Source organism: Benincasa hispida, chromosome 3, assembly GCF_027475165.1.
Source record: "Benincasa hispida cultivar pf3 chromosome 3, pf3_genome.v1.1, whole genome shotgun sequence".
NCBI classification, from domain to species: Eukaryota; Viridiplantae; Streptophyta; class Magnoliopsida; order Cucurbitales; family Cucurbitaceae; genus Benincasa; species Benincasa hispida.
The window spans coordinates 35,359,829-35,379,149 of NC_143480.1; the positions used below are offsets into that span (position 1 = coordinate 35,359,829).

At 34.4% G+C, this 19,321-nt stretch overlaps 1 protein-coding gene across 2 annotated transcripts; it reads left to right on the top strand.

Moving 5' to 3' along the window:
* Positions 1–10,107: 10,107 nt before the first annotated feature.
* On the top strand, positions 10,108–17,392 carry LUT1 (Cytochrome P450 superfamily protein). Of its 2 annotated transcripts, XR_016528346.1 has the most exons (10): positions 10,110–10,710; positions 11,052–11,348; positions 11,432–11,629; positions 12,492–12,593; positions 13,023–13,163; positions 13,283–13,390; positions 13,561–14,066; positions 14,428–14,510; positions 15,383–15,545; positions 15,973–16,309. XR_016528346.1 is itself a non-coding variant. In XM_039026659.2 (9 exons), the coding sequence occupies exons 1-9, from the start codon at positions 10,204–10,206 to the stop codon at positions 16,039–16,041; spliced, it is 1,668 nt and encodes a 555-aa protein (XP_038882587.1). In that variant the 5' UTR covers positions 10,108–10,203; the 3' UTR covers positions 16,042–17,392. The 2 variants fall into 2 exon arrangements, 1 of the variants encoding a protein (XP_038882587.1); XM_039026659.2 differs by lacking the exon at positions 13,561–14,066 and having other exon boundaries at positions 10,108–10,710; positions 15,973–17,392.
* The last annotated feature ends 1,929 nt before the right edge of the window (positions 17,393–19,321 follow it).

A 19,321-nucleotide genomic window follows, 5' to 3' on the forward strand; every position in this document is an offset into this window, starting at 1 on the left:
GAATTTTTCTACGATATAATGGAATTCGATTCACCATTTATGTCGATATCAAATCCATGGAAATGTGGAATATATTGACATATCGACAAAAATTTAATTCTATGATGCAAACAACATCTTTTGAAAATGGTTTTTTTCCGTAAAATTTGATATTTTTAAGTAATATTTGAGTGCAATCAAAGCATTTTACGAAAACGAATTTCCATAAAATTTGGTGTTATACTAACTTAATTTCTCATTGATAAATACTTATATGAGTTACAATCATCTTTTTGCAATCATTAAAGGACACAACAAAAAAATTAAAAATGATGAAGAGTTTGTCACATTGATAAGTTTTATATAATAACACATCACAAAACCAAAGAAACAAGAACTAGAAAAGTAATAATTTGTCTTAGCAATTCGACAGATCCTTATGAAAAATCCGTTCACCACACATGAGTACAAACCTGAATAAGTGCCCAAGAGACCAAATAGTTTCTCACATGATTATTGATGTGATCAACTAATATGTCAAAATTATTGAACATTTATATCTTTACTAACTTCAAGAATCTCCTTCGCAAATGACTTAATAACGTCAAATTTGCCAAAATTGTTTCAAGATGTACAAAAAACGAAGATATTAAAAATCTTGTTTTTTAAGGAGAGAAAGCAGAAAAATGAACCACCAATCTACATATCTTCTGTCGTGGTTATTTTTTTCCATTCACGTCTCTCTCCTTAACTCACGTAAAATAAGTGGTTAACAAGATCATGAGGTGGCAGTTATAGAAACGGCCTCCTCTATAATTATTAATTAATCTAATAATATCAAAATATAAATTAATTTAATAATTAATAAAACAATTGATCTTTTCACTTCCTATGAACATATACCAACATCTTGCACCTCGAAGATTTCTCTAGTGATCCCGCAAGAACCAGTCAAAAGGATAAATACTGCTCAAGATTCATTAGATATTTTTCATTCCCATTTTACCCATGCTTCTCTTCCATTCCTTCCAAACCCACTCCCACGGTTGGCTATTTCCGTCATTTTCCCTCTAGTCTTCACTTCTTTTAAGGTACCCTCACTTTTCACTCATTTTCTAGTGTCTTCTCTCATTTAGTTTGTTAACTTTGGATTGTGTTTGGAATATTTTTAAGTGTCTAAAAATAAATCGTTTTAGAAAAAGATGGAATGTTTGACAATCATTGAAATATATTTTAAACCGTTTTAATAAAAAATGTTTAAATAAAAAATGTTTAAATAAAAACTAGTTTTTTGAAAAATATTTTTTTTTTAAATCAATCCAAATTCACCCTTAATTTCACTGCAAAGAAAGCCACATTTTTTTCACATAAACAAGTGAGTAAATATCAAAATCTCAAAATTCAATCCATTTGACTTTATTGGAATGCCTTTTTATATGTTTAAACATATTGAAATTGACTTCTAGATGTTTTAAAAAGTATTTTAAAACTATTTATTTAATATTTAAAAAGTCAATTATAACCATCTCTAATTCTTAGCCTCTAAAACATCTTGAATCTTGATTTTTTTAGTTGATAGTATGAACGTTCAAAGTTAAAATTAGAAGGTAAGATAACATTAATTTATTTTTAAAAATTTTAAATACACTATTGGAAAAACAAACTATACAAACTCCCACATTTTATTTATTTATTTATTATTATTATTAATATTGTATTGTAGTGAGAAAATTTATGTCGTCTCATTGGCAACATAGACTCCATTGGATAGTTATATTGTTTTTGTCTTTATTTTGAGAGATTATAAAAAATAATACTCTTCAAATCTCTCTTTTTTTAAATTCATTAAAATACTTTTTTTATTATTCTCAACCGAGATCGATCACCAAAATTTACATAAAATGTTAATTTTTCATGTAATATCCAAACTATTGATTCTTCGACTTTTTCGATGGTATCTTGGTTAGGATGAGGATCGAGATTTACATAATTTTTCTAAATATAACTTAATCTTTGTGATCTTTTCAAAATTTAAAAATCATATAGTAAAAAATTACAAAATTTGGAGAAAATTTGAAAGGATAATTGATAATTTTATTCGGATTATAGATAAATCAATTTGGAAATTCGTGAAAACATAAACTGGATGTAAGATTTGCAAGATTATATAAGATTTGGTATAAGATTTGGGAAAGATTATAGGAGAAAATTTGAAAAGAGGTAAGAGTTGCAAAATTTGAAAAAAAAAATGTGAATATAGGTATTCATCTGGGATAATGTTTATTGAAAAAGCCCAAAACAATTGATAGTTGGATATAAGATGAAATTTTTTTAATTCATATCTTGGTGTCAATCTCGGCCAAGAAGGACCTAGAAAAATTATTTCAATGAATTAAAAAAAGAGTGCTAGTTGTGAAAGGAGGAAACATTTGAAGGTTATTTCTAATAATTTCTCTTTTATTTTTGGATTTTAGTCTTTTAAACATTAGTCTTGGTTTCATTCTTTATTACCTATTCTTTTTTTCCCCTAAAAAACCATTTTAAAGAACTAAGTCACATTTTTGGAGTTTTAAGTAGTTTTTAAAAATATGATGTTGTCTTTAAATTTTGAATTAAAATTCAAATGTATTTTTAAGGTAGAAGAATATTTCCTGGAAACATTGGGAAAAATAAGCATAATTTTTAAAAGAGTTAAAACTCGAGAGAGGAGAGGAAAAAAGAAAAGGGACAAAAAGCTACCTGACACTTTAAAACTATTAAATAAAAAATATTTTCAGGTCATTTAAAATTGTCTAAGCTTACACGTTTCCGTTAGCCAACCAACCGTAATCAATTTAACGTGGACAATTTAGAACTAATTTTCAAATTTAAGAACTAGGAGGGTCATTTAATGAGAATTACTAAGGATTTTTGATACCCTTGCTTGTTACCGGGTTCTAAGGTTGGAAACTTGGACACGAAAATTACGCATTAACATGCATTTCGTTCTTCCTATGTATGTTCTCTCTTTTTCTACTCTTTTATTATTTTTTTTTTTTACTTTGAATATAGTTTATAAACTAAAACTATTAATTTACCAAAGTCAATGCAATTAATTATTTTAATTGAATAACTCAATAATATTTCATTAAAAGCATATACCTAACTCAATTTTACAAATCAAAACTTGTCAAACATGTCAAGTAAGAACAAATTGCCTCGTCAGCAGATGACAAGGAGCCATGTAGAAGCTGATATGTATATGCTCTCGCTGGTGTCGCTGGTGTGTATGCTCTCGCTGGTATCGCTGGTATCGCTGGTGTGTATGCTCTCGCTAGTGTCGCTGGTGTGTATACTCTCGCTGATGCTAATGTGTATGTTATCCTAACAACCTCTGGCATATAATTATTCTCTATCAGCTGTACAAAAGATTCGTTAGTTATTTTTTATCCTTATTCTAAAACATAAGTGTATATATCTATACATCACTACCCTGTATTAAGTGTGGGGAAAAGATTTAATATACGAAATCAAATATACAGAAAAGGGAAGAGAAATTGCTCTCCCAGATCTTCATCTTCTACTGCAACTTTTTCTTCTTCAAGCTTAGCTCATACAACTGCTCGACTTGGTATCAGAGCACCAGATAAGCTATGGCAAATCAACCATCTACAAAATTTTTCTCACCTATTTTTTTCTAGAGTTGCCAGTAGTGGAATCATCACAGGTCCTCCCCAAAATCAACTTCTCAACCAAGTGACATCCATCAAAATGGATAGGTCGAACTTCTTTCTTTGGCAGAATCTTGCGTGGCCAATTATAAGAAGCTACAAATTGGGAGGTTATTTAATTGGGAAAACTCCTTGCCCAGATCGTTTTATTCAAGTTCCAACCAGTGGTCTATCCGGTGAAAACTCCAGTGTAGATCCAACCACTGTCTCAGTCCCTGATGTCGAAATGCCATCAAATCCAGCTTATGATGCCTGGATAGCAGTGGATCAGCTTCTTTTGGGCTGGCTTTATAATTCAATGAACCAGAAGATAGCAACACAAGTGATGGGTTTTCAAAATTCCAAAGAACTCTGGGAAGCAATCTAAGAGTTGGTTGGAGTTCAATCCAGAGCTGAAACAGATTACCTCAAAAGAATGTTTCAGCAAACTCGCAAAGGCGCATTGAAAATGAGTGAGTACCTTGCTATGATGAAACGTTTTGCTGATGGTCTTGCCCTTGCAGGTTCCCTCATCTCCTCCTCTAATCTGACTTCACAAGTGTTAGTTGGTCTTGATGAAGAGTATAACCTAGTTGTAGTAGTAATCCAAAGCAAAGAAACAACACGTTGGTCTGATCTGCAATCTGACCTGCTGTCATATGAGAAAAGGCTTGAGTATCAACTTATTGTCAAGACAGGAATTACCGGAATAGCTAATGTCTCACTCTCACCCAGCCCACCCTCAGCCAACATTGTGCATAATCAGTCCAATCCTTCGGCACACACCCCTCGAAACTCTTCTGGATAGACACAACCACCAAATTTTAGGGGTGGAGGAGGTCGCAACAAGGGCCCTGGTCGTTAATAATGCATCCATAACTAGACCAACCTGCCAAATTTTTGGAAAACTTGGGCATACAGCTGATGTTTGCTACTTCAGATACAACAAGGAGTTCAACAACCCCAGACAAACTCACAACCGTATTAAATCTACTCAACTCCCACCAAATAAGTCAAGAATAGAACACCTCTATTCTTCTTACTCATTCAGCTGTAGCTTCACCTGAGTCAGTTGCTGACCCCAACTGGTATGTAGACAGTGGGGCGTCCTCACACATCACCAGCAATCCAAGCTTCCTCCAATCCTCATCTGCCTACACAGGTAATGACAAAGTAGTGGTTGGAAATGGTAAATCCCTTCCTATATCTCGCTATGGACATACAAATATACCTACTAGTTCTAGTGTTTTGTCATTATTAAATATTCTTTATGTGCTTGCTATAGCTAAGAACCTGGTAAGGTTGAATTTCATGCTGACTTTTGTGTGGTGGCTGGCTTAAAGATGGGCTATACCAGTTGGAGGATGTCAACCAGTCTATAAATAATGCACCTCTTACTTCAAGATTGCCAGATGCTCGCTTGACTACTCCATCCAAAGAGTTATCACGTCAGTTTACTTTTCAAACCAGCAGGATAGTAACCATAATGCTTCTCCACAGGCGACTTAGTCATCCATCCCCTAAAGTTTTGTCAAAAGTAATTAGTGGATGTAACTTACAAATTACTGATAATGAGAATTCATTTTGTGAAGCTTGTCAGTTTGGAAAGTCTTATGCCTTACCCTTTTCTGACTCTCTTTCCCATGCAAGCACACCTTTTGAACTAATGCATACTAATCTATGGGGGCCAACCCCAATACTTTCTGCGGATGGATATAGATACTATGTGTTGTTGTTGATGACTGTAGTCGATTTACTTGGCTATATCCGTTAAAACAGAAAAGTGACACTCAATTGCCTTTAGATACTTTCAAGCCTTTATTCTTAATCAATTCAAAAAATCTATTCACATGTTGCAAATGGATGGTGGGGGTGAGTACAAAGCAGTGGCATATTTATGTGATCAGCTTGGAATTCAAATAAGGGTCTCCTGCCCCTACACTTCAGCACAAAATGGTCGAGTTGAACGTAAACATCGCCATGTTGTTGAAACCGGTCTTACTTTCTTAGCACAGGCTAAGATGCCACTGCACCTATGGTGGTATGCCTTTCAAAATGCTATTTATCTTATTAACTCTCTTTCCTCTCCTATCCTTCAGAGTCACAATCCCATGGAAGTGTTACTTGGAAGCAAATTGGACCTGCTATCTCTAAGAGTTTTTGGGTGTGTGTGCTATCCACACCTTCGTCCATACCAGCACCATAAGTTTGCCTTTCATAGCAGCAAATGTGTCTACCTTGGCCCTTCCCCAATACACAAAGGTCACAGATGTCTTATTGAGGATGGGAAGGTCATCATCTCTCGCCATGTCATATTTAATGAAGACGAATTTCCATTCCAAACAGGCTTTGCTAACCTTCAAATCTCTACTCCCACAAATATAGCTCCATCAATCTCCACATGGTTCTCTTCACCTCCTGTCCATCCATCCTCTCCACAACTCTCACCTGAAACAAATCCCTCTATCCAACCTCAATCTCCTCACACTTTTCCTACACCAGCCACAAGTTCACCTTCCCCACATCCTAGCCCATTACTTTCTCTCTCAACTACTTCTCAATCCCCTATAGTGTCACCTTTAATAACACCTCTACCCTCCCCTCCACAGTAATCCCTACAACTTACCACTCAACCCCTCATTGGCACTCATCCAATGATCACCAGAGGGAAGGCTGGTATTTTCAAACCCAAGGCTTGGGTTGCTGAACGTATTGAAGACCTTACTCAGAGTGAACCAACTTTAGTCTCTCAGGCTCTTACAGCTCCACAGTGGCAAGAAGCTACGAATGAAGAACTTGCTGCACTGTAACGTACAAATACATGGTCACTGGTACCTCCTTCATCTGATCAAACTGTTGTTGGTTGCAAATGGATCTATCGCATTAAACGTGATGCTCAAGGCCTTGTTCAACGGTATAAGGCACGTCTTGTTGCCAAAGGGTTTCATCAACACCCTGGCTTTGACTATTTTGATACATTAAATCCTGTTGTTAAGATGTCTACTGTTAGAATTGTACTTACTTTGGCAGTGTCTCATCACTGGCCATTTCACCAAATTGACTTCAATAATGTCTTTCTCAATAGCAAGCTGAAGGAGACTCTCTACATGTCTCAACCCCCCGGCTTTGAAAGCAAAACTCACCCACATTATGTTTGCAAGCTTAATAGAGCTCTCTATGGTCTCAAGCAGGCTCCTCGTGCGTGGAATGATGAGCTCAAAGCATCTCTTTGTCAACTCGGCTTCAAAGTAATCTCCTTAGATACTTCTCTATATTATATGCATACCTCATCCTCCATCACTCTGCTGCTAGTCTATGTAGATGATTTGATACTCACCGGCAGTGATCCAACTCACATTGATCATCTTGTTGCCCGACTGCATACACAGTTTTCTCTCGAAGATCTAGGACAGCTCAACAAATTTCTTGGTGTCCAAATCTCTTATACACCCTCCGGCCTACATCTGCATTAAGCTCAATACATAACTGAGCTTCTCTCTAAACTAAATATCAACCATATAAAACCTTGTCCAACCCTTGCAGTACCTGGCATCTCTCTGTCCTTGAGCATTGGAACACCCTTCCATGACCCATTTCTATATCGCAGCACAGTTGGTGCTTTCCAATACCTCACTAATACAAGACCGGACATTGCCTTCATTGTTAATAAGCTTAGCCAATTCCTCAAAACTCCTACTGAGATTCACTAGTCAGTTGTCAAACGTGTGCTTAGATATCTTGTAGGGACTCTCCACTTTGGCCTAACCATCACCTCAATTTAACAACCTATTCTGATGCAGATTGGGCCTCAAGTATTGATGATCGAAAATCTACAACTGCTTATTGCCTCTATCTTGGACCGACTCTCATTTCTTGGTCATTTAAGAAACAAATGACAATGGCTCGTTCCAGTACTGAGTCCGAGTATCGAGCTATTGCTCATGCTGCAACCGAGATCATTTGGGTGAAAAATCTGTTAACCGAGATTGGTTTCTCTCCAAAGGGTAAACCTGTTCTCTGGTGTGACAACATGGGTGCAGGTGCCTTAGCTGCTAACCCTGTCTTTCACGTACGAACTAAGTATATTGAAATAGATGTGCACTTCATCCGTGACCTTGTCCTTCAAGATCAACTTCATGTTAGATATGTACCCTCTGCAGAACAATTGGCAGATTACCTAACTAAGCCTTTACCCCTTGATATATTTGTCTACCTTCAAAGTAAGCTCGGACTAAAGGACTTACCCTCTCGCTTGAGGGGGGATGTCAAGGAAGAACAAATTGCCTCGTCAGCAGATGACAAGGAGCCATGTAGAAGCTGATATGTATATGCTCTCGCTAGTGTCGCTGGTGTGTATGCTCTCGATGGTATCGCTGGTGTATATGCTCTCCCTGGTATCGTTGGTGTGTATGCTATCGCTGGTGTCGCTGGTGTGTGTGCTCTCGCTGGTATCGCTGTTGTGTATGCTCTCGCTGGTGTCGTTGGTGTGTATACTCTCGTTCATGCTGATGTGTATGCTATCATAACAACCTCTGCCATATAATTATTCTCTACCAGCTGTACAGAAGATTAGTTAGTTATTTTTTGTCCTTATTTTAAAATCTAAGTGTATATATCTATACCTGTATTAAGTGTGGGGAAAAGATTTAATATACAAAATCACATATACAGAAAAGGGAAGAGAAATTGCTCTCCCAGATCTTCATCTTCTGCTGCAACTTTTTCTTCTTCAAGCTTAGCTCATACAGTTGCTCGACTAAACAAAGGTGACTATTTTATTTTACTAAGTTTGTTATTAGTGAACAATCAATATATTAACTCTATTCAATTAATTAATTAAGATTATTTCAATCATGTTAGAACAAAAATTCAATTTCAATTATCATAATTTATTATTAGTTAGTTAACTATTCATTGCGATTAATTTTTATTTTTTTTAAGTACAACAACGGTAAGGTGGGGATCGACCTTCTAAATAATTAATATCTTAACTATATTCAATTAGTTAGTTAAGATTATTTCAATCAAGTTAGAACAAAAATTCAATTTCAATTATCCTAATTTATTATTTATTGTGATTAATTTTTAGTTTTTTTAAGTACAACAATGGGGGATCATCCTTCAACCTCTTAGAAGAATGGTCATATCAACTAACATTGAGTTAAGCTAACACTCGGCTAATTTTTAATACTTTATAATTATTAACATATCATAATTATAAACTTTTTTTTTATATTATTTATTAACATATAATGTTATTTTTCTTATTTTTTTTAATCTAATATATTGTTTATTAAAATATATGTTTTATATTAGGATAATTGTTTTAAATGACAAAACTGCTGAAAACATTTTCAAATATAGCAAAATGTCATTATCTATTAGTGATAGGCAGAGATATGCATTGATAAACATCTATCGGTATAAATAACATTGACATATGTCTAACAGTGTCTATCGCTGCCCACCACTAACAGATAGTGACGTTTTGCTATAGTTATAAATATATTTGTTCATTTTCCTTTTGAATTATAAATTATTCCTTTTCAGATATTTATTACTAAAATTACAATTTGATTCTTAATTAATTATTATTATTACTTCAATAATTAACTAATCTATTAAAATTATATAAGAGTCCATTTGGATTCACTTGAAAAAAAATTGTTTTTTTGAAAAACTCATTTTTATTTCAGGATGAATTTAGCATGGATCCAGAGGAGCTCGATCCCCCCTCAACTTTATGTTCTTTATATATATATATATGTGTGTAAGACTGACATAAAACCAAACCAACTTACTAGTTTTATGGTAAATTTGTCTTTTAGCCCTATCTAGATCTAAGATCAAGTTTTACTTATTACATTTATTTTCACTAAATTATATAAGAGCCCCTGTCTACAAAACTTTTGGATTCGTCACTGTTTCTATTTAAATATTTTTGATAAAAATTGATTAAAATACACTTGAAAAACTGAGTGGTTGACAAATACTCAAATTTCTTTCAAAATGACTTATATTTTAAATTAAACACTTGAAAATGTATTATAAATACATCCTAAAATTATCATGCTTAATTACATTAATTAAATACAAACATAATATTTATTCATAAAATTCATATACAGTACACAATCATATTTAATTTACAAATATATTATTTCCAAGCATATTATTTTCTAACCTCCTTTCTTTCTAGATATCTATAAATTCTTAAACTAAACTATTATTACTCTTAAAACTAAATAGACATCAACTCAAATCTCAAAAATCAAAATCTATTTTGCTAAAAACAAAAATTAGTTAATTCTCTAGATTTTTCCCCCTTTTTAAATCATCTGGTAGTTCATAATTGTCATCCTCCGCGTGGCAGTTGTGGAGCTCAATTCTTCGTATTTCTTCTTAATTAATTAATTATTATTATTTTTTTTTTTGAAAAAACTACAGTGCGCTATCCATATATAGTAGCTTAAAAATTGAACGTCCGAAGCTGAAGCTGTCCAGTCCCTTCAAATTCATTCTTCAACCACCATCCATGGCTTCCACTCTCTGTTTTCCCTCAATTACTTTCCCCTCTTCTCCCCTCCACATACGAATCCCTCTCAGACGAAGAACCCCATCTCCCTTTCCCTTCATTAAATCCTCCATTGACGAAGGACAAAATCCCTCCAAGCTTAAGAACTCCACCAAAACTGCAAAATCCGGTTCCTGGGTCAGCCCTGATTGGCTCACCTCTCTCACTCGCTACATTACTCTAGGCCAGGGTGACGACTCCGGCATCCCCATTGCAACTGCCAAGCTCGATGACGTTTCTGATCTTCTTGGCGGTGCTCTTTTCCTTCCACTTTTCAAGTGGATGAATGACTATGGACCCATTTACAGGCTCGCTGCTGGCCCTAGAAATTTCGTCGTCGTTAGTGATCCCGCCATTGCTAAGCACGTTCTCAGGAATTATGGAACTTACGCTAAAGGCCTTGTTTCTGAGGTTTCCGAGTTCTTGTTTGGGTCGGGTTTCGCCATTGCAGAAGGCCCTCTCTGGACGGTAATCTTTTTGCTAACTGTTCTGTTGACGAGCAAACATAAATTGAGAATTCGTCGTAATGTATTGCGTTTTTAATGACTATTAATTAATTTACGGTTAATTTGTGACTCTTGTATATCAACATTGTCAGTTTTAATGTTTTCTTCTCTTAATTTTCACTTCGTTTGATGTTAACACTTATAAATTTCTACTTTGACTAATATGTTGTTGTTGTTGTGTTTTTTTTTTTTTTTTTTTTTTTTTTTTTTTTTTTTAAATATGCACATTTAACTGAATGTGCTCCAATCATTCAAATTCTTCCGTGATTCTTACTGGATTTCGGATGTTATATTTTATATTAGGTTCGCCGTAGGGCTGTGGTTCCGTCTCTTCACAAGAAGTACTTATCAGTTATTGTTGATCAAGTATTTTGTAAATGTGCCATGAGATTGGTGGAGAAGCTGGAAAAGGATGCATTAAATAATAATTCGGTTAACATGGAGGAAAAGTTTTCTCAACTAACTCTTGATGTTATTGGTCTATCTGTATTCAACTACAGTTTTGATTCTCTCTCTGCTGACAGCCCTGTGATTGATGCAGTTTACACTGCTTTGAAAGAGGCAGAGGCTCGTTCTACTGATATTTTACCATATTGGAAGGCACGTTTACTTATGTAACTTGTTTTGTTTATGACCACCATTTTTTCCAACTCATTTTTTACCCTTGCTTCCTGTTGGTGTAGATTAAGGCTCTGTGTAAGATAATCCCAAGACAGATAAAAGCTGAAGAAGCAGTTACGGTGATCAGGAGAACTGTTGAAGAACTCATTGCCAAGTGCAAAGAAATTGTTGAAACTGAGGGTGAGCGCATTGATGAGGAGGAATATGTGAACGATGCTGATCCAAGCATCCTCCGATTTCTGCTGGCCAGTAGAGAAGATGTCTGTTCTTGTTAGCTTTAAAGTTTTCCATTCATTACTAACATTTTGCAATGTAGTTTAATGCATTTGTCATGCTATTTTAGTTCAGTATTACAATATCGTCTGATGTCCTCTGAAGTCAGACTATTACAGACTTTACTACATATTTATCAGATTCTTGCTGAGTACAACAAATATCCCCTTTTATCTTCTTCTGTGAACAGTTGATAATTTTGTATGCTAAATCACCAATCAAGGAATTTATTTCATGCTTACAAAAAAGTCTGATCACATTGTGTGCTGAGATGGTTATAGGTTTTGGTCATGTAGCAAGTTCAATTTAATAATAACAGGAAAGAAGCCGTTTTGTCCCTCATATGAAGTTTGTTTCTTCGACAAGAAAAATGATAATACAAAAAAGATGCACTAATGAAATGACTTATGACAAGAGGCTGTTAGAAATACTAGTAGAGATATATTATGAATATTAACGGTGATATATAAATTACCTGAGAATTTTGTTAGAACTGAGTGGTTATAACTTTTAAATAAAGAAGTCAGGGATTTTGGGAAGTAATCAGAATTTGGAGGGTAGTTTTGGGAAAGTCTAAGTCTCTCTCAAAGTATATGGGGATGTTGTAATATTCTTTTCTTTTATCAATACTATATTATTTTAGTTTTCAGTTTTCACTTTTGGGTTCTACCAGAGGCCAAAACATTGGAACTAGGACAGTTTGTGTCTATTACCCTAGTTCAAATGAATGTTTAGTTCTTCCTCAATTTGCTAAGTTGACCCTATGGCATTATCCTAATATTATAAAACTACTAATCCTTTGAAATCTGCCATGTTATATCACTGATACTTCCCTCTTGTGTTGCTTAGGTCTCAAGTGTTCAATTACGAGACGATCTATTGTCCATGTTGGTTGCTGGACATGAAACTACTGGTTCTGTTCTGACTTGGACACTGTATCTTTTAAGTAAGGTAATCTAGTCATTTGAGTAAATGTACACTGTAGAGTTTGCAGAGTAACTTTCACAATCTTATAGATATTTTTCCCTCAATAAGTTATATAATATAATCCAGTTCACTCCAACCCTCTTAGCAACATTTTACTTTATTGGTCCCCTTTTCTCTGGTGAGACTTTTATGGGCTAGGTATTTTGTATGCTCTTGCATTATTTCATTTTTTTCTCAATAAAAGTTGTTTATATATATATATATATATATAAATGTATGTACATACGCAGGCTCGTCCGTCCGTCTATCTATTGTTGACATTTGCTTTGTGGCTTCTTGAACATGTTCATCCATATGCTCTAAGTTTATTGCTTTCACTATACTTTTCCTCGGGCTCAAGGTATTCTTTAGTCAGTTTTTAAATATGATTTATTTTATTATTCTGCATATCAGCATTCCTCATCATTGATCAAGGCACGAAATGAAGTTGATAGAGTCTTACAAGGAAGGCCTCCTTCCTACGAAGATACTAAAGAGCTTAAATATTTGACACGTTGTATCCTTGAGTCAATGCGACTTTACCCACATCCACCTGTACGTTGCAATACTTGTTTCTCAACCAAATGAATTATGACATGAAGATAAACGAAGAAATATTTAATTCATCATTCTGCTAATCTTGTTTTTTCTTTATGTTCCTTACACCTTTCAAGGTTTTGATAAGAAGAGCTCAAGTTGCTGACATACTCCCTGGAAATTACAAGGTTAATGCTGGTCAAGATATCATGATTTCAGTGTATAACATCCATCGCTCTTCCCAGGTACATACCTCAAGGGCTATGTTTCTAGGTTTGCGATTGATAGACTCTTTTGTTCATTCTAGTTCAAGATTCACAATAAAGGATTTAGAAGATTCTTTCTGCTGTTATATTGGTACGTTGGCAGTAGTTGTTGGAACTTAGTTGAAGGTTTTCAAATATTGTGCTTGCAGGAATGCTTACACTTGCTTCATCGAACAGACATCACTTTTGATATCCAATTAGTTGACCATTGAACTTTGATTGGCATTCTGTCCTTCAGCAGATCTATTCTGCTGGTGGTAAAATGATAGTTCCATCCTCCATGAACAAGAATCTTTTACCAAGTGAAATAACCTAGTAATAATATTTTATTACCATAATTAGGAATTGGATGATAAGTTATAGTTTAAATTTGGGCAATTAGGGGAGGCTTTCTAGGATATTTGAAATTATAGGTGAAGTTTCTTGCACGTATACATGTACATTTGACCACTTCCGATCCTTAGAACTCACGAACACATAAATATATACAAAACATCAGGAAAGGTTCAACATCAGGATCATAAATATATAAATATATACAACATCCAGAAAGAATCAACGGCACATCTGGTTCTAAGGCTTTATGGTGGGATTATTGAGCCATCTCGATGGCATTGGCCAGAAAATATAACCAGGACAAGATGATCTGCCGCAAGTGAGTTATATTTTGTTCTTGGTATTTTCTCATTCTAGAAGTAGGACTGCTGATATATCGTATATGAACCGGAACATCAGGAAGGAATCCTTTTCTTAACTTTCTCAAAGAGAAGTTGTTGGTCATTACAAAAGTTGATCTACAATGCAAACTTAGAAAAAAAAAAACAAAATCCATCGAGAACTGGATACTGAAAGAATACTTACATTCTTTCTAAAAGTTAAATTATAAATAATTTACTTTGTCTGAAAGCATTCTCGATTACTCTTTGGAAATATATTTTCGAGATGGGGAAGGTTGAACATGTCCCTGCTCTGTGAATTGTTTTGCACAATATTGTAACTCCCACTTATGTTTCAAGGTTTGGGAACAAGCAGAAGAGTTCATTCCAGAAAGATTTGACTTGGGAGGTCCCGTGCCTAATGAAAGCAATACAGATTTCAGGTACACATTCTAATTCTGTGTGGAGACTACATTGTTGATTGTTTTAAAAAGCATAATAGACAGTTACCAGCAGCCAATAAAGTCGCGATGGTGTGAGTTGCTTGACCTCAAGTTAGTCATCCTCCTTAAGGCAACCAGCCAATATGCATGCTAATATGCTCAAATGGTGGCATTTGAATGTCCAGGCGCATTAGACACTCTTTGGCTGGCCAAAAACAAAACCACCATTTTCTATCTTTTACAGAAGTAGTGTCTGATGCTTTCTCCCCACTCCTCTTCAGATGATGCCCATCCATCTTTCTCTGGCTGTAAAGTAACCAGTGACCACCATTTTCTCTCCTTCCTACATATTAGTTTCCTAGAAATTCTTTACCCCTCCGCCTTCTTAAAAGTTTCTGAACGTGGCCATCCAATTACTGAGGTTGCTATTCCCACCCTCCCTTTCAGCTTTTCTGCTCCCTTAGGCCTTGCCTTGATTTCACTTGTTTAATCTATTTATTGACGATGAATTTTAAACCTTAAAATTAGTTTGTGAACTTGATTCAAAAGCTTGGGCTATATTTAATTTAAATACTCAAGTAATTGGACTTCATTTGACGATTGTTTGTCCCTCTGATAAAACATGTTTGTCTCATTTAGATTTCTTTCTCATTTTATGTATTGCACCAAAACTGAGAAGAAAAACATTGGGTTGGGTGGTATTTTAGTTACTAGTGAGTGGTACAGGTACTATTAGAACAGCATAATAATTGGATTGTTTTCATTTTTCACTTCCATTTTGAATGATGCATGCTTTTGATCTGCAATCAGACCTAGCTACCTCGTTATCCTTCCTATTTGATTTACCTGAATGACCAAATTATACAATACAGATTTATTCCGTTCAGCGGTGGGCCTCGGAAGTGTGTCGGAGATCAATTCGCTCTGCTTGAAGCTATTGTTGCACTTGCCATATTTCTACAGCATATGAATTTCGAGCTGGTTCCGAATCAGAGCATTGGGATGACTACGGGAGCAACTATACATACAACAAATGTAATGTTTACTATGCTCATTCAAGTCTTGCTACCTTTTATTTTATATTTCTGAGTTCGGATCCCCATAGTACCTGCAACTGGGATTTCTTCTGATTATTATTTCAACAATTCATTTCAGAATTGTGTTCATGGTATTTTAGGCTGTGCTGGATAATTACTTTTTACTATCAGTTTTGAAAATATAACTAGATTAAGATAAAATATTTTTTATGAACTGTTTTTTCAGGACGATTTTATTTTCAAAACTGTTTATGTGAATAATTTGTATTTTCTTTACTAAATTAACATTGTCCGATAAATCTTTCTGTTGATATTTGAAAGATTGTTACTTTAATTAATGGGTTTCCATAGAAGAATGGAGGATGAAATTGTAGAAAACGATGTATATGAAAGGTTGATTCTTATGGGTGCTAACTGCAATGCAGGGATTGTACATGAAACTCAGCCAAAGGAAGCTGACCCCAGAATTAGTTTCCCCTGCTTCTTCAAGGTAATTGTTGATGATGCACATATATTATCGTTAAGGAAGAGAGAGATTTAGATTTTTAGCACCGTGTGCTGATTCTTTTGTCTATAGACAATCACAGATGTATATTGGATCAAGTATGCAAATCTTATACATCAAGAGTCTGTGTCATAGGAATAAGATGCTTGAGAATGAGATTATTGTATAACCCAACCAGTCGATAAGTTTTATTATTTGAATAAACCAACCCAAACAAACTTATTCCAGTTCGAGTTGGGTTGATTATTCATAGAAAATTTCAGAACATCAATAGCAAACAGGAAAAAGCCTACTCCCAACAAAAAGAAAACTAATAGGTGGCCTCAATTTTTGTTGGGTACATGTGGAGATGAGAGTAAAGAGAGGCTAGGGATAAATATAGGCATACGTTGAAAAGAGAAAAGAAGTAAAGAAAGCTAAAACAAAAGGGAAAGTAAGCCCACTCATTAATTAAAATTAACTTTTGAAATGGGCTCTCCTAACTTGTTAGATGACCAAGATTCTTTCTTTGGCCTCCAAATAAAAATCTTGGCCATGAAAACAAATTTAGAAGGCTTAGATCACATAGAAGTTCTCTCCAAAATTTAAAAATTAAAAGGAATATAAATCTAGTACAGTGAGATGCAACTTAGTTTCAATGGAGATGAGTTGGTATGGTATCATGGGATGTGGGGAAAAGGAGATGCCAATGCCAAAAGCATATCCCTTGGAAGATGCTGAAAATTGCAGCCTTTTCAATCACTTTCTACTTTTCTATTGATGTTTTCTTTTACAAAAAGCGGCCACAAACTCCCTTCTTAGGTCATTTCTACCTTTTTTATTCCCTTCATTAACAAACCACATCCTATATAAAACCCAACCCAACATTGATCATCAACCCCTCTTAAAATTGCACCAACCTCACCGCCTCAGATGGCGGTGGCGGGAGATGGAAGCCGGGGATGGTTGCTGATGGCTTTCCTTGGTGATGCCTCTGCTGCATAATTTGCCTCAGGTCAGGTGTGAGGTGGGAGATTGAAAGGGCAACTAACATCCTTTGGCATATTTTGTCCTAAACTTTCCTCTGAATCTCTCTGTGCACTTTTCTGGTGGATCTTGGAATTCAGGAATCTTTGAATAGGGCAAGTCAGATTATGGTCTCCACCCTCATTTTCCTCTTTCTTTTTAAAATTTTTAGATCGGGATGAAATGGATAACCATGTCTTTTAGCAGATGTATGGAGTTTCTTTATTGACACTTGAGTTAACATGTTTGTTTCTCAGACATCAATGTATGTCCAAGAAATCTATGTATGAAAGTTATAAAGAATAGATATTTCCAAGTAGTAGCTTATTGAAAAATGAGTTGTTTGTTTTAAATATTTCAATGTTTTATAGTAATTTTTTTAAGAAAAAGTTGCCATGTTTTTAGGTACTAGTTCGAATCTTGAATATTTTTTAAATCTATCTCAAAATTATATCGTTATAACTGCTCAAGTTGATGAACCGAGGAATGGAGTAAAGTTCCAAACTTATGACTGCTCAAATTATTAAAATTTTGAAGTTTATAAGTCCGACAAGGCACTGGTCATTACAATATATAATCAAAGTCCTTTGTCGGTAAAGATACTCTTAGTTGAAGTGCTTTATTCCACTCATAGGCACATATCATACTTAGTATGTTTTTTTTTTTGTTACCTTGAAAAAATTAGAAAATTAATCGAGCAATGAGGAGAAATTTCTAAAATGCTGATTAAATTACAAGTTTAATTTTAAGGCTTTAAAATTATCTAATAGATCTATAAACTTTTCATTTTGTGTCTAATAGGTATTTGACAAATTTGAAATTTTTTAAAATTAATTCATCTGTTAAATATAATTTTGAATTTTATGTTTAATAAGACTCCGAACTTTCAATTTTGTGTATATTAAAAAAATTGATAGCTTAAGGATTAAATGGTAATTTAACCATGTTGGATGCATGTTCTTCCATCTACTACAACAGGAAACTGAAAGTTTCTTTGCTCTTAAGGATTTGACATGAGATTTCAGTATTTGGAGATAGAATTTATTTTGAATGCTATTTATGTGATTAGAGAAATATCTCAAGAATTTTGTGCTATTAAATTTATTTCTTCTCATCTGAGGAAGCTTCTTTTGGCTCTTCTGATTTTGATCAGAACATTTCTCAATCTGCAGTGAATAAAGGATATAAGCAAGTACTTAAAAGGTGTATATATTGCAAACGCTTTTTCTATCCGAATGCAATTTAATCTTAGGGGAAAAAAATCAATTTTGACTCCAAACTTATACAAGTTTATAGGAAGAATTGCAACACTAATCTTAAGGTTTAAATACTAAATTGGTCCTTTACTTTTGAGTTTTGTTGGTTTTGGTCTCTCTACTCTCAGAATATTCATTTTGGTCTCGTTCACCAACGCATCCGGGAATAACCGATTGATCTCGATTAATAGACTTGCTAAAGCCCCGAACCATATAGTACTTACTATCTCTTTACTTTCAAAATGTTCATTTTGATTCTTATATTTTTAACTTCGGTTCATTTTGGTTGTTCAACTTTAAAAAAGTTACCATTTTGATCATTTAAAAATAAAAATGAAGGGACCCAAATGATCACTAAATTATAAGTACCAATTAATATTTCGAAAGTATAGATATCAAAATGAATAAAAAAAAAAATACTGCAATCTGCAAGTATAGGATTTAAGTTTTCTTCCCCCAAAACTGCATTAAACAAACCCAAGAATAAATCACAACTTCCACCATTCTCATTAATAGAGGAAAATTGCAAAATCTTCAATGGCATTTGCTTGCACAGATGTGAGGCACTTTGTTAATCTTCTCTTGGATGGCTGGTCAGCTTTGTTGTGAAAGGAAGTCCTCTAAAATAAACAAAATCCCTTTCAAATACCATAGGTTGTCCATTAAGATTTTCAATTGTGCAAGCAAACCCCAATTTACTTTTTTTTCGTCTGCAATTTGATCAAATTTTTTTGTAAAAGATAGCTCGATCCAGTCTGCAATTTGATCAAATTTTTTTGTAAAAGATAGCTCGATCCACATATACGCATTTCTTTGGAGTTAAAAATTAAAATTTCTATACCACCACTTGTAGTTGTAGGAATAAAAATCTAACGTAATTTTCCACTAGAAAAAAAGAAAGAAGAAGAAGAAGTAACGTAATTTTCCACTAGAAAAAAAGAAAGTTGTGTTGCCCAATAGGAATTTTGAAATAGTATTTATTATCGTGGATAATCTTTGCCCAAACCC